The sequence below is a fragment of the Marmota flaviventris genome, chromosome 19, assembly GCF_047511675.1.
Source record: "Marmota flaviventris isolate mMarFla1 chromosome 19, mMarFla1.hap1, whole genome shotgun sequence".
Lineage (NCBI taxonomy): Eukaryota > Metazoa > Chordata > Mammalia > Rodentia > Sciuridae > Marmota > Marmota flaviventris.
In genome coordinates this window covers 7,696,173-7,709,105 of record NC_092516.1, presented here as the reverse complement: position 1 = coordinate 7,709,105, position 12,933 = coordinate 7,696,173, and the positions used below count along the sequence as shown (strand labels likewise).

The 12,933-nt window shown below is 50.6% G+C and overlaps 1 protein-coding gene across 4 annotated transcripts in view; it reads left to right on the top strand.

Moving 5' to 3' along the window:
• The window catches only part of Cramp1 (cramped chromatin regulator homolog 1), a 54,248-nt gene extending 41,617 nt beyond the window's left edge, over positions 1 to 12,631 (top strand). For all 4 annotated transcript variants that reach the window (XM_071605662.1, XM_027940573.2, XM_071605661.1 and 1 more), the window contains 8 exons: positions 1,885 to 1,966; positions 2,612 to 2,716; positions 2,949 to 3,127; positions 3,765 to 3,833; positions 4,208 to 4,436; positions 5,191 to 5,355; positions 6,530 to 6,675; positions 9,125 to 12,631. In XM_071605662.1, the coding sequence (XP_071461763.1) occupies positions 1,885 to 1,966; positions 2,612 to 2,716; positions 2,949 to 3,127; positions 3,765 to 3,833; positions 4,208 to 4,436; positions 5,191 to 5,355; positions 6,530 to 6,675; positions 9,125 to 9,289 (1,140 nt within the window). In that variant the 3' untranslated portion in view covers positions 9,290 to 12,631. The remainder of the gene's footprint in view (positions 1 to 1,884; positions 1,967 to 2,611; positions 2,717 to 2,948; positions 3,128 to 3,764; positions 3,834 to 4,207; positions 4,437 to 5,190; positions 5,356 to 6,529; positions 6,676 to 9,124) is intronic.
• The last annotated feature ends 302 nt before the right edge of the window (positions 12,632 to 12,933 follow it).

The window sequence follows — 12,933 nt, the reverse complement described above, 5'->3', positions numbered from 1 at the left end:
TCAAGCCCCAGCAAACAGGGCAGAAGGGAAGCTGCAAATATGAAATAGCTATGGCCTTAGAAATTCATGAGTGTAGGGCTGGGGATGTGGCTCAAGCGGTAGCGTGCTTGCCTGGCATGCGTGTGGCCTGGGTTCGATCTTTAGCACCACATAGAAACAAAGATGTTGTGTCCGCCAAAAACTAAAAAATAAATATTGAAACTCTCACTCTCTCTCTCTTTAAAAAAATTAAAAAAAAAAAAAAAAAAAAGAAATTCATGAGTGTATTTTTTGGGGGGATTAATAGTTTTCCTTTTGTTAGACTGTTAGACATCTTTTTCTCTCGAGATTAGTTCTTTTAGAAGTAAGAATTGCGCAAAAGATCTTAGGAAGGAAGATGCCCATGGTTTATTTTATTTCTTTTCACCTCTGCTTTGGGTTCATACTAACATTTAATTTTTGTATTTTAATCCTTTTCTCTGGCAGTGGTGGGAAAGTCCCCAATTGGGCATGAGCTTCATGGCCGTTGAGTGCACGGCTCAGTACCACCTCTCGTGGACTAAGTCCAGCCTGCTGTTTCTTATTTAAGACAGATTTATTTGTGTAGTTCACATTCTGTAGCGTTTACCCATTTAAGGAGCACACTTGAGTGCACTTCAGTGTTCTTTCAGTGTGTTTATGGATAGGCACAGCCACCACTGCCTGCTCCAGAGCATCTTCATCACCCGGAGGAAACCCAGTACCTCTGAGTGCTCCCCGGCTCCCTGCAGCTCCTGGCACCTAGATTGCACTGTCTGTTCTGAGCATTTCCTAACACCTGATCATATTTATGGTTTTTGCCATTTAACATTTTTGCACGTAAAGCTTTATTGACACACGTTCTGTGATTCATTTCAGTCCTGCCTGTTGCTACTTTCCCAGTACAAGGGCAGGGTCAAGTATGGGCTAAAGTCTAAATATTTCCTGCTTGGCCCTTTTCAGAAACAGTCTTGTCTAGCACTGGGCCAGGCTTTGGAGCAGTGGGCACAGAGCATGTGTTGGGTTGTGCGTGAGTCCTTCTGCTGTCTCCGGCCGCACCTGCCCTCTGATCTTTGCCAAATCCAGTGCCAGGTAGATCTTTGGGTAAGGAGAGGCTTTATATGACCCAAGTTTTCTGTGCACCAGCAGAGAATGGCAGCTATGCTGGGGCCTCTCTGGGCTGAGGTGTCTTGGGACACTTTTGGGTTGACAGTTCGTTTTTTTGTTGTTTTTCCTGTCCTGAGGGTTGGCTCTAGTGGCATCTACCACTGAGCTACATCCCCAGCCCTTTTTATTTTTTGAGACAGGGTCACTAAGTTGCCTAGGCTGACCTCTACTTGTGACTCTCCTGCCTTAGCCTCCAAATCACTGGTGTCACAGGCCACTGTGCCAAGCTTGGCAGATGCTCTCTGTGAATGTTTTGTGGCCACTGCCAGTTTGGGTGGGTGATGACTTTCTGCGGACTATTGTCACAGAGAGGTACCCACAGGAGGAGCCCTGTGAAGAGGCGTTGGGTGCCCCTTCTCCCCTCTTGCCTTGGCTGCATGGAAGCCCAGCTTAGGCTCTGTCTTATCCTGTACCTGGGGCTGTAACAAGTGTGTGTGTCACGGGGGACACCCACCTAATTCAGAGGGGCTTTCTGCACACAGGGCAGGTCATGTGGCACTCCTTGTTTTTGCTAGTGAAGGTCCAGTTCCCTGGGAGGACCTACTGTTCTGGGACACGGGGCCCCCAGAATGTGAAAGCCTCAGACTGCCCCAGGCATCCTTGTGACATCTATGGACACTTAGCTCCCTCTTACTTGGATTCCTTAGTTACCCAGTTTGAGGAGTGATCTCTTTCAGCATTGGAGTCTTACCGCCTTGATAATTTACATTTTCTCTTCAGAGAACGCTGCTCCCCAGACCATCTGAAAATCAGTCCCACAATGTGTGCTCTTTCTCCATCCTGTCCAACTCTCCTGTTGCTGGTAAGAGCTGGGGCCTCTCTGGGCCTGCTTTCCCTCCTCTTCATCTGAGTGTGGCCTTGCCTGGAGACGGCACTCTGCCTCACATTTCTAGTGTTCTGTGTGGGTTCCATTGGCACAGGCCTGTCAGGCCAGCTGCAGTAGCTGGCAGGGCAGAGGCCTCTTGTGGGTGCATCCTTGGGGATGGGCTCAGCTGGCCTTGTTGGCACCTTTGCTCAGTCAGTTCATTGACGCAACAAGGCATATCCAGCACTTTGTGGAGTAGTGGTGTTCTTGGGGTCTGTGGATTGTGCCCTTGTATGTCAGTGACTGCAGTGAGGGGGCTGGCACTTTGCAGTCCTCTTACACCCTGAGAATTTTTCAGTGAAGCCCCTGTTCTGTGGACAGAACTGGTCTTTTTTACATTTCACGTGTACCTGCAAGTCCCATCAGCTTCCAATTGCTTTCTCATGCTAACTTTTCAACTGTAGAAGACCTAGCAAAGTACAACCAAATCATAGTGGCAAGGTGTCAGTCCAAGGTCTGATGCGTTGGTCACCCCTGAGGTGCCCATAGCTCATTTAAGGGGATGACATAAGATCTAGCTGTGTCTGTAGAGGGCATGAGCAGGCCAGGATGATGTATCTGATTCTGTCTTCCCCCTTACAGGGAGAGGCTCATTCCGGCCCATCCAGTCATCTTTGACCAAAGCAGCTCTGTCTCGGCCAATTGTGCCCAAGGTCCTTCCACCCCAGGCCACAAATCACTTGGCCAGTAAGTCTGCAACCTGCATGGTGACAGCACTGTGTGAGGTTCCTGAGTAACGTTTTTGTCACAAGGCATTTTATTCTTTTTTCTCTCCAAACCTTGATGTTTCCTTACCCTTCAAAGGGAGCCATTGGCTCTTGCATCCAAGTGAGGTATGAGGGAGAGGCTCTCCTGAGCTTTCTCCTCATGCCTCGTGGAGACACAGAACAGAGGTGTGACCTCCTGCTCCTGTTTCCAGGTGCAGTTGACTTGGCAGCCCAGAGTGCGGGCATTATCCCTGGGAGCCCCCTGCCGGTCTTGGCTACCGAGAGCTTGTCTGGCATCTCTCCACTCTCTTCAGATGAGGTAACAGCCACTGCCCCGGGCCAGGACTCCAGTGGACCCCAGAAGAATGGAGACCCCGTGCCCCCTGTGGGGGTGAGTGTGTTCACAAGTGCTGCTCAGCATTGCAACCAACATCTTAAGTGGAAGCAGGACATGGGGCTGGGTTCTGGCTAAGAGGCTGGAGAAGCCACTGTGCCAGGGAGTGAGTGTGTGCCATGGAGTGTAGGCAGGCCTCAGGGGTTGCTGTGTGACACTTAAGGATACACAGCTCAGACATGCATGGCAAGGTAGCTCTGAGCCACACCCAAGTTGGATGACAGCCAACTCGAGACCTCCCTGTGCTGGCATCACAAGCACTTGATGCATTGGAGGAGAGTGGACTTTATGGCCCTCCCTCCTGATTGTTCTGGAGCTCTAGTTTCCTGGCCTGCTTGGGAGCTGCCTGAGGAGGGCAGGTAGGTCAACCCTGTGGAGCTCTAAGGAGCCCAGCCTGCTTGAGATTTTAAGCTGATTTCTTAATGAGCCTTGAGTTTGCTTTTTGAAACATCAGTTTTAATTGCAGGGCTCATGGCCTGACAGTGTCTGTGCAACACTCCAGTCTGAAGCACAACTTGTCATTGGCACCTGGGGTGCTAGGAGGCCCAGGAGCCTGAACCACTCTGTGGAGCACAGCCAGGCTAGCGCTGGCCCATGGGTAAGCCACTTACTAGCTTGTCTCGTGTTCCCGCAGGGCACAAGGGACCCATTCCTCAGCATCCCCTCTAGGCCAGAGCAGGAGCCAACAACAGACAGCTTCCAGGTAGAGTATGCTTCAGGGCTGAGTGACAGACACACTGTGGAGCTCAATGACTTCTCCTTTTGGCCACCTTGCCTGCTGCCTTGTGAATGGCAGGCTAACTCCCAACTCTGTCTACTCAGATCTGGCTTCCGGGCCAGGGAGGAGGGGGTTGTCTGATGGTGACTGCCCACCTGGCAACCACTCACCACCTGTGTGTCCACAGTTGAGCTGTGGGCTGTGATCGAAGCAGGGCCTGGCCACCTCAGCCTGACCTCCTGGCTTGGGCACTGCTAGCACCCTGCACTAATGCCCAACTGAACCTTAGGTTGTGCTTGTCTTTTTGTTTTGGGTTCTGAGTGGCCCCTTGTGTCTGAACAATGCCTACCTCTCATCAGGGTTCATCTGTTCTCTCCTTAACCGAGCTGCCCAAGACTCCTCCCCAGAATGGCCTCTGTACCCCTCTGCGTTCAGAGGGCTCCAGCGCCCGACTCTCCCCGCCCAACGTCTCCGCATTACTGGACATCTCCCTGCCTGGCCCCCCTGAGGATGTGCTCTCACAGGGGGAGCCTGCCACGCAGATCAGCGACTCCATCATCGAGATTGCCATCAGCTCTGGCCAGTATGGTGAGAGCAAGCGGCCTCGTCATCCTTTCTAGAATCCGGTTCCCACCAGCCCAGGCAATCAGACTTGCTTTGAGGGGTCTGGCTCTGCCCCCACCTACTTGCCAGACTTGCTGGGAACATTCCAGTCCAGCTGTCATTCTTGAGCATCAGGTTTCTGCAGCCTACAGGAGTTGCTGTGCCTTCAGGGAAGGTGCATGTAGAACTTTAGGCTGCTAGTGGTCTGGTAGGATTGCTCCTGACCTTGAGATGAGAGCCAGAGGGCCCCTGAGGCCCACTGCAGTCCAGGGGTCCAAAGGAGTCCTTTCCTGGTTAATTGTGATCCTGGCAGACAGTTCAGGAAGTAGCTGGATTTTGTGTCAAGGCTTCAGTCCTCCCTCTGTAGAGCAGTGGTCCTGGTGGCTGTGGTGTGTCCCTTGCTGATATGACTTAGGTGCAGGTTCAGACAAGGTGAGTTCACAGCCTCCCAGCGTGTCTGACCAGGGCTGATGCAGGCGTTATGGAGAGGGTATATGCTAAGCTCTGGGCACAGGGCTTGGCCCTGTGACGGTGGATGCTGCTGTTGCTCTCCTCTGAATCATGTCCTTTCTGCATCACAAAGCCACCCTGAAGATTCTGTGGTCCTTGCCTACTGACTCTTATTGACCATGCTGGTGTCTTGGGTCTCCTCTGTTCAGCAGTGCACAGCCCCTCTCTCCTGCTGCCTCCTTGCTTGTGAGTTGGGAAAGCATCTTTGACCCTGGATTTTGGTTCACAGGTGAAGGAGTCCCTCTTTCTCCAGCAAAACTGAACGGCAGTGACAGTTCCAAGAGTCTTCCCTCCCCATCCAGTAGTCCTCAGACCAACTGGATTGCCTCTCCCACCCATGACCCCCAGTGGTACCCCAGTGACTCCACAGACTCCTCACTCAGCAGCTTGTTTGGTGAGTATCTAGGAAAGGATCTGCTTTCTCAGGCCAGCAGGGATTGGAGTCAGGAAGGTGCTGTGTTCTCACACATGAGGCATGAGTGAGGTGGGAAGTACATAGCTTCTCAGTGTCCACTCACCATGAGCTTTGACACGTGTGTGCACCTGGTGGCCCACAGCCTGTTGGAGGCTGAGCACTGTTTGTGTTCTTAGTGGCCCCTTTAGTCTAGCCTACCCGCCCCTCCATTCCCCATTGGGCCTTCTGCCAGTCTTGGCTGAGGTCAGAAGAATTTGGCCATCTTTGAACTCTCAGCTTCTTTCTTTGTGTGCTCTGTAACATATTCTGAAGTGGATGTTGCCATCTTGCAGCATGGTGTCAACCACACATGAAAGCGTCACAGGATGTGTCTGCCCTCCCCCTATCTGTTTGCTCCCTGGGTTCCAGTACCAGTTAGAGGGAAGGGGCATGCATGCAGGGAAAGATACACGTGCTGCCGTTGCCTGCGATGGAGGAGCTTCTGTAGCACATCTGGGATTAGTCCTCTGGAGGCTTTAGACAATGTGAGCCCAAGGGGGTGGCCATCTTGACAGCAACCCGGAGCAGGGCATGTTGTGCACACAGTGAACTTGGTTGGTCCTGACTGTGGACACAATGGCGGGAGGGTGGGGGGTGGGGCTCTGGGTTTGGGAGTGCAGAGGAGCCAGCACCCCATGATAGGTTCCTGTTATCTTCAGTAACAGTACAGAGTCAAGTACAAATCCTGACAGTTGAGAACTGCCTTTGTGCCTGTTGTAAGGTTCTGACATAAAGGGTCAAAAGTTTTGTGTGTGTTGGAGGATGTGAGATAGTGCAGCACTGGGGACCCTGGCAAAGGACAGGCATATTTGTGCTCTTAGGTCATTATAAGATAAGCTAGTCCACAGGCTGTAGTTGTGGCTCAGTGGTAGAGTGCTTGCCTGGCATGTGTGAAGCGCTGAGTTCGATTCTCAGCACCATATGTAAATAAACATAAATAAATAAAGGTACACCAACTAAATATTAAAAAAAGAAAAGAAAAGCCAGTCTAGCAAGAGCACAGCCCTTTGCGTAAGCATGCAGGTGGAGGCCCACAGGGGACCTGGCTTGGTGGCCAGCCAGCCCTTATGTTCGTTTCCTATATTCAGTGTTATCCTTGGTCTTCTCCCTGCAGCTAGCTTCATCTCCCCAGAAAAGAGTCGGAAGATGCTGCCGACTCCTGTTGGAGCTAACAGTGGCACTTCCTTGCTTGGTCCCAGTTTGTTGGATGGCAACTCACGGGACTCATTTGTGTCCAGATCCCTGGCTGATGTTGCGGAGGTAAGTGTGCCGCCATGAACCTGAGCTTTACTGCCCAACCCCAGTTCCTTCCTGAGACTGGCAATTAAAGACTGCTTGCCAAGCAGTGACAGATGGAGAGTTTTCAGGCCTCAGACCCAAGTCACCACTGGTGCCTGGAGGGCCTGGGAAGCCTAGGCCAGTGCAGAGTGGGCCTCTAAAGGCAGGTGGAGTTGGCTTGCATCTCATCATGCCTTTCCTAAGTGGTGTGACTTCAGGCTGCCTCAGCTTCCTGACGTGGGTATGGCACCATCAGGTCCTGTCCTGGCAGCAGGGGACCTTTGAGTAGCATGTCCTATGCTGTGTCTCGGCTGCAGCCCAGTGGAACTTGGGATTGGGTTCTGTAGAAGGGCTCCACCTTTCCCTGCCCGTACCCCTCCCAAGTTCAGGCCATGATAGCTTGGGTCACATTAAGGCAGGCATCTGATTTGAAAGTTGGAATCCATTCATGACTCTCTTTCAGCCAGTGCAGTGTCCCTCTGTCTGGCTAGGGTGTTGCACATTGTTTGTGTGTCTGCAGAGGCAGTGCTGGTGGAAGGAGTAAAGACAGGTGATTTTGGGCTGGGGTTGGAGCTCAGTGGTAGAGTGCTTGCCTAGTACACATGAGGCCCTGGGTTCAATCCTCAGCACCACATAAAACTGAAATAAAGATATTGTGTCCACCTACAACTAAAAAAAATAAAAAAAATTAAAAAAGAGAGAGAGAGACAGGTGATTTTAAGGTGAAAGGCACAGAGCCACAAGTGCTGCAAGAGAGACTTGGTCAAAGCAGATAACAGAAAAGGGGTGGATCCTAATCCAGAGTGCCACTTGGGTGGGTTAATCCTGTTGTTGACCTCCTGGAGCAGACTGGTCTCTGCATGTCATGCCTCAGCATGTTCCAAGGTCTCTTTGGGCAGACATACATGTGAGGGGGGAACCTTAGGTCAACAAACACAGAGGTGTTTCCCATAGACTCCTTGGCATCTCTCCCTGACTGGACTCTTGAGATGGTAAACTTTTGGGAAGCTTTGAAGAATTCTGAGCTAAATCATGATGTGATTGGAAACTTCAATCAATGAGAACATAAACAGAATAATGTAATGAATCTCCCTCACAGAACACGTAGCATTTCTTAAACCAATTTGGCCATAGAATCTTTATTTACAAAACACTCTGTAGTACAAATGTCCCATAAGAAACTTATCTTTTCTCCTCCTCATGTTGGTTTGGACACTGTATATCCTTGGCTCTATGGGGATGGCTCTGCAGAAACACTTGGGAGTTATAATGCTGAACCCGGGTCTGGAGTCACTGTGCCCCTTGGTCAGATTCTTTGGTGATGCAGTGCCACACAACAGAGCCACATGGAGTACTGTCCTTAGTGAGTTGTGTCATCATACTTGCAGAAACAGCCAGTGAGTGTTTAGCAAAAAGATATTCCTTGAAAACCCTGCTTCAGAACACCACTGCATTTGGACAAGCCCTCGTTGTCCAGAAGTTGATTTAAAACACCTATGGGGGAATGGTCTGACATGGGATTTCAGTAAAGGACGGAGTGAGAAATTTGTGGGGAGAGGTAAAGTTGGCATGGCCGTGTGTTGAAGAGGACAGAAGCTGGTGCCAAGTGCCTGGGGGAGGGGCTTACTATTTGCTCTACTTTTTGAAACAAATTTCAGTTTGTTCATGAGAAGTTTAAAATTCAGTGGATGCAGTAGCTCTTCTTGGAACCCCAGAAAGTTTTCTCAATCATTTACTAATCGTGCAATTTGTTAACGAGTATCTATTCACAGTCTACTCTGTGCAGATACTGCTACAGTCCCCTGTGCTCAAGAGGAGTCTGCCCCACTGGCAAAGGCAGACAGCAAACCACGGGGACTGTCAAGCCCACATTTTGCCCCCAGGATAAAATCCTAGCCCTTGAATCCCTGCCAGAGTCCTGCATCCTCCCTAATCTGCCGCTCTCTGTCTTGTGCTCTGTGTCAAGTCCACTGTCTTTCTTGTATTTCTTGAACAGCCTGTATATACCTGGGGTATTGCACTTGCCATTCCTGCAGATGGAAATGTTCTTTCCTCACACTTTCTTGTGACTTACTCCCATATTTGTCAACTGTGACACCTTGGAGAGTCCTCCTCTGACTCCACCCCCAAGACAGGCTGTCTCCCCTGCTCTGCCTTCCAGCTCCTCCTCAATTTCTGCCTTCCATGGTGTACTGTTTGCTGTCTGTGGACTCTCTCCACCATGTCTCAGGAGGGAGGGGCTGCCAGCAGCCAGATGTACCCAGTTCCCACTGGGTTCTCCAGGGAAACTTGCAGGAAGCAAATTTTCAGACCACAGAGAGATAGCACTCTAGGCTTCCACTGATGTCCACTCTTGGCTGCTAGTTGCTGCCATTTCAGATAGCAGGCCACAGTCCTCTGATTTGGTCTGCCTTTGTTCCCTCTCCTATAGGTGGTGGATTCCCAGCTGGTATGCATGATGAATGAGAACAGCATTGATTATATATCTCGGTTCAATGACCTGGCCCAAGAGCTGTCCATCACTGATCCTGGCCGCCGAGAGGTTCTGTTCGACAGTGGTGGAGGCGGCCCCCCTGTTGGTGACCTCTCCCAGTGACTGCACCTTATGGCAACGGAATCCTGAAGCCACAGAGGAGGGCTTACTGGGCTGGCTGTGCTCATTTGTGGCAGACAAAACCCTTTTCAAACTACAGAGAAAGCAAGTCAAGTCCAAAATCTCTAGAAGATAGTCACAGGGGCACGTCTGTACCCTAGGATGTGCATCATGTGGGAACAGCTGGTCACAGGCCTATCCCAACAAGCGGAAGCTTCGACATCCCGGGAAGCTAGAACCAACCCTGAGAATGGTTGATATCAGAGATTGCTGTGGTGTGGGAATGGTTCCTTGCCTTCCTGAGGCCCGTGCTAGTCTGAGGGGGATATCCTGTATTGTGCCTCCACTGTGGTGCTGGGCAGTCCAGAGCTTGCATTTCAGAAGGGTTGTGCGTTGGTATGGTTATTGTGTGTTGGGAGATTGCTGCTGCAATCTCTGACGCTCCTTCACCCCACTTGACTCCTCTGTGATAGTGTTGAAGGGGACCGTTGGCACAGCTCAGGCTCCTGCTTGGTGGTGTCTGCACCCCAAGACTGATGACAGGGCAGGGTGGGGGGTGTCCCAGGACAGCATATCCGGTGCCATCTCCCCAGAACACTGACCCTTTCCTTCTGCTTCCCCTGTCTGGAGGGTTTGTTCTGACTTGTGTAATAGGAAGGGGGAAAGGAATCATGTCTTAACGCAGGTTTTGTGTACGTTTTGTAGGACTTTGTTAAGCTGGTTGAAAATGTTTTTCTTGTGTTTTAAGAATTAGGAGACACAGACAAGAAAGAACAGAGTCCTTTGTGTAGCTGGTTTCCTCCTCGTGTCCCCCTGCAAGTTCCTTCCAGGTGATCTGAGATGTCCTTTACCTTTACAGGACTGATACCCCAGGCACTAACATGACTGCAGGCCAGACTTCACTAATGGGTCTTGGAACTTCTCCCAAGGTTCTGTTAGGCACCTGAGGCCAATCTGCCTAGCAGGGAGGACATCCTGTTTGTTCTTCAGAGGCTCCTCCTCCTCTTGCTGACATTGTCACAGGATGTCCCCCATACATTAAGTCCCTTGGCATGCCTTTGCACTGAGGCCCCAAGTTTCTTCTTCCTAATTAAGGGGACCTGAGCAGGATTTGGATTTATCTAAGAGCTCACCGCCCTGTGATCTTCTGGTGACTCCCTCCTGGATCCACACAGTGGCTATGGGTATTTCTGGAGGTAGCCTAGCATCTGTTCTTTCCCTAGAATGGAGCTAACAAGGCTCCCCTGCCTTCTCAGCTTTAGGAAATACAAGCTTATAAACCACCCTTCAGCCATATGTGGTGTGGCATGGTGCTGGGCAAGTGAGGCCTATGCTGCCCTCACTTGGTTACCCTTCACCCAGCAGCCCTTTCTGACCCACCTCCTTCCATCTCTGCTCCTGACTCCTTTTCCCCAACTTGTCCAGTGGCCATCCAGGCCAGCCCTGACCCCCATTGGTTTCTCCCCATCTGTTGTAAAAAAGGGAGCCAATGTGCGGAGGGGAAGGAAAGACCTTTGGTGTGGACATTCTCCATCCTGTGGTCTCACCAGCTGCTGTAGCGGTACTGGACTGCAGGCACCAGTGGAAGACACAGAGGGACATCCTCCCCCTCCCCTTCCCAGGTTCCTCCTGGCACTGGTGCCTGTGAAGAGGCCTCTTGCCTCCAGGGCCTGACAGAGCCTGTGCTGTGGCCCCTGCTCTGTGAATTGAGAAGGGGAATGTGGTGTTTGGTCAGCGGTGTTTGAACACTTGGTTGCATGTGGTGTTCCATGTGTCTTCTTCCTGAATTCAGCACCTTGCTGAGCTGAGATCAGTAGGTTTCTCTGGGTCTGTACTACAGGTGAGGAACCGAGGCTGTGCCTGATCCGCCACTGGAGGTGGTAGAATCCGTTAAGCATTGCGTTAGCAGTATGCTGGCCAACCCTTCCCTAACTGCTTCCCCTCTGGAGTACCTTGAGACACCGCACCCTTTGTCCTACATGTAAAAGGAACAGAACTATGGAGATTAGGATCCACTTCTGTAGGCTTTTGGTGTAGCAGCACTACCCAATTGCGTAGACTGCATTTGGGAGCCCTGAATACAGCACTTGTCACCCAGTGGCAGGCAGGTTAGGGGGTGGAGTGGACTAACTGTCCTTTCTGAAATGAAGCTGATGGGATTCCAGAGAATTCTGCAGCTTCTCTAGCATTTGCTTACTGGGTTAAGGGGGAATTGTCATTCATAGCAGAGAAGTGGAGGCCTTTTCTCCCATCCCAAACATTTATGTTAGGTAGCTGCTAAAAGACTAGCAGAGAAGCCTTCTAGGCCCTGCATCTTCCAATGGAGTAGTGGTAGTCCAGTATCTAAGATCAGTTTCTTAGAAAAATCTTTCCCTGATCCTGCTGATGCCTAGGAACTTCATGCTGCTCTGTCTTTTCTAAAGATGAAGAGAAAGTACCTCTGGTACCAAGGAAGTTGGTGTTTGGCCTCATTCTTTACTGTGACTATAGAATAATGAGCTTTCTGCCTTTGAGAAGATGCTTGAAGCTTGTGCTTCTTTCTATACCTTGTAGGGATTAGGGTGCTTGCTCAGGGAGTGGGGATCTTCGGGGACCTTTCTTCAGGCTGTAGATCTGCTTCCCGTACCTGCAGGTTCTTAGCATGGGACTCCTGGAGTTTTGTCTGTTTTTTCATTCTTACGATGACCTCACTGTCAGTGGAGGTCCTTTTTAGTTTGAAGATCACACCTTTGAGTCCAAACTTGCTCTACAAGACACTGGAAAAACAAGTGAGGAGGGGAATAGTTATATCTGCTTCTTGAACACTAAGGTCTGTTAGATGATCTGTGAGGAAATACAGCAGTTTGTCTTATGGGGGAAAAACGGAAAGGTGAAACAAAAAAACAAACCCACAGTACACTTTCTCAGCTGTCCAGCTCACCACATCTCCCAGTAACTTGCCATGTGAGGTCATTCAGGTCTTGGAAGCACTGCGCCAACCCACCCACCCCTGTGTTACCGTCATAGGGAATCACTGGCTGCAGCACGTGGCCTGGGGCGCACAATCAGTGCTGTTTGCTTTAATAATTGTTAAGCCATATCATCCAAGGTTTCTGGCTTGTTTGAGATGTGAATTTGTTTTATAGATTATAAATATACAGTGTATGTATAAAGCAGAATGCCTGTCCTTCCTGGTTATTTTTTGTACTATATTGTAAATTATATTATTTATTCTTTACCAATTTTGGGAATAAAAGGTGTTTTGGTTATTTAATATAATAAAAACTGTTAAACTCCTGTTTAAATTTCCGGTTTAACTTGTAAATGTTTTTATTGTGCATAAATACATACTAATACTTGATCTAACCATTGTCTTCTGCGCCTGTTTTTAATGAGTGCTCTAGGATGGGGCGGGGCACAGCACCTGGGGAAGTGGGCGGGAGGTGCGGCCCGGACAGAGCCACGGCTTCCTCGCGAGGGCGCTACCGCGCGCCCAAGCGCTTCCAGTTGCTACTGAGCCGAAACCACCTCGCCCCGCCCTAACCCGCCAGGGCGGAGAGGAGGGGCTCCGGGGCGGTCGCCTTGCGGACCCTGCCCGCGTGATGGAGGGCGGGCCAGACCTCGGACCAATGCGCGCGAGCGGTGCCTGCAGCGGCCAATCGTCTATG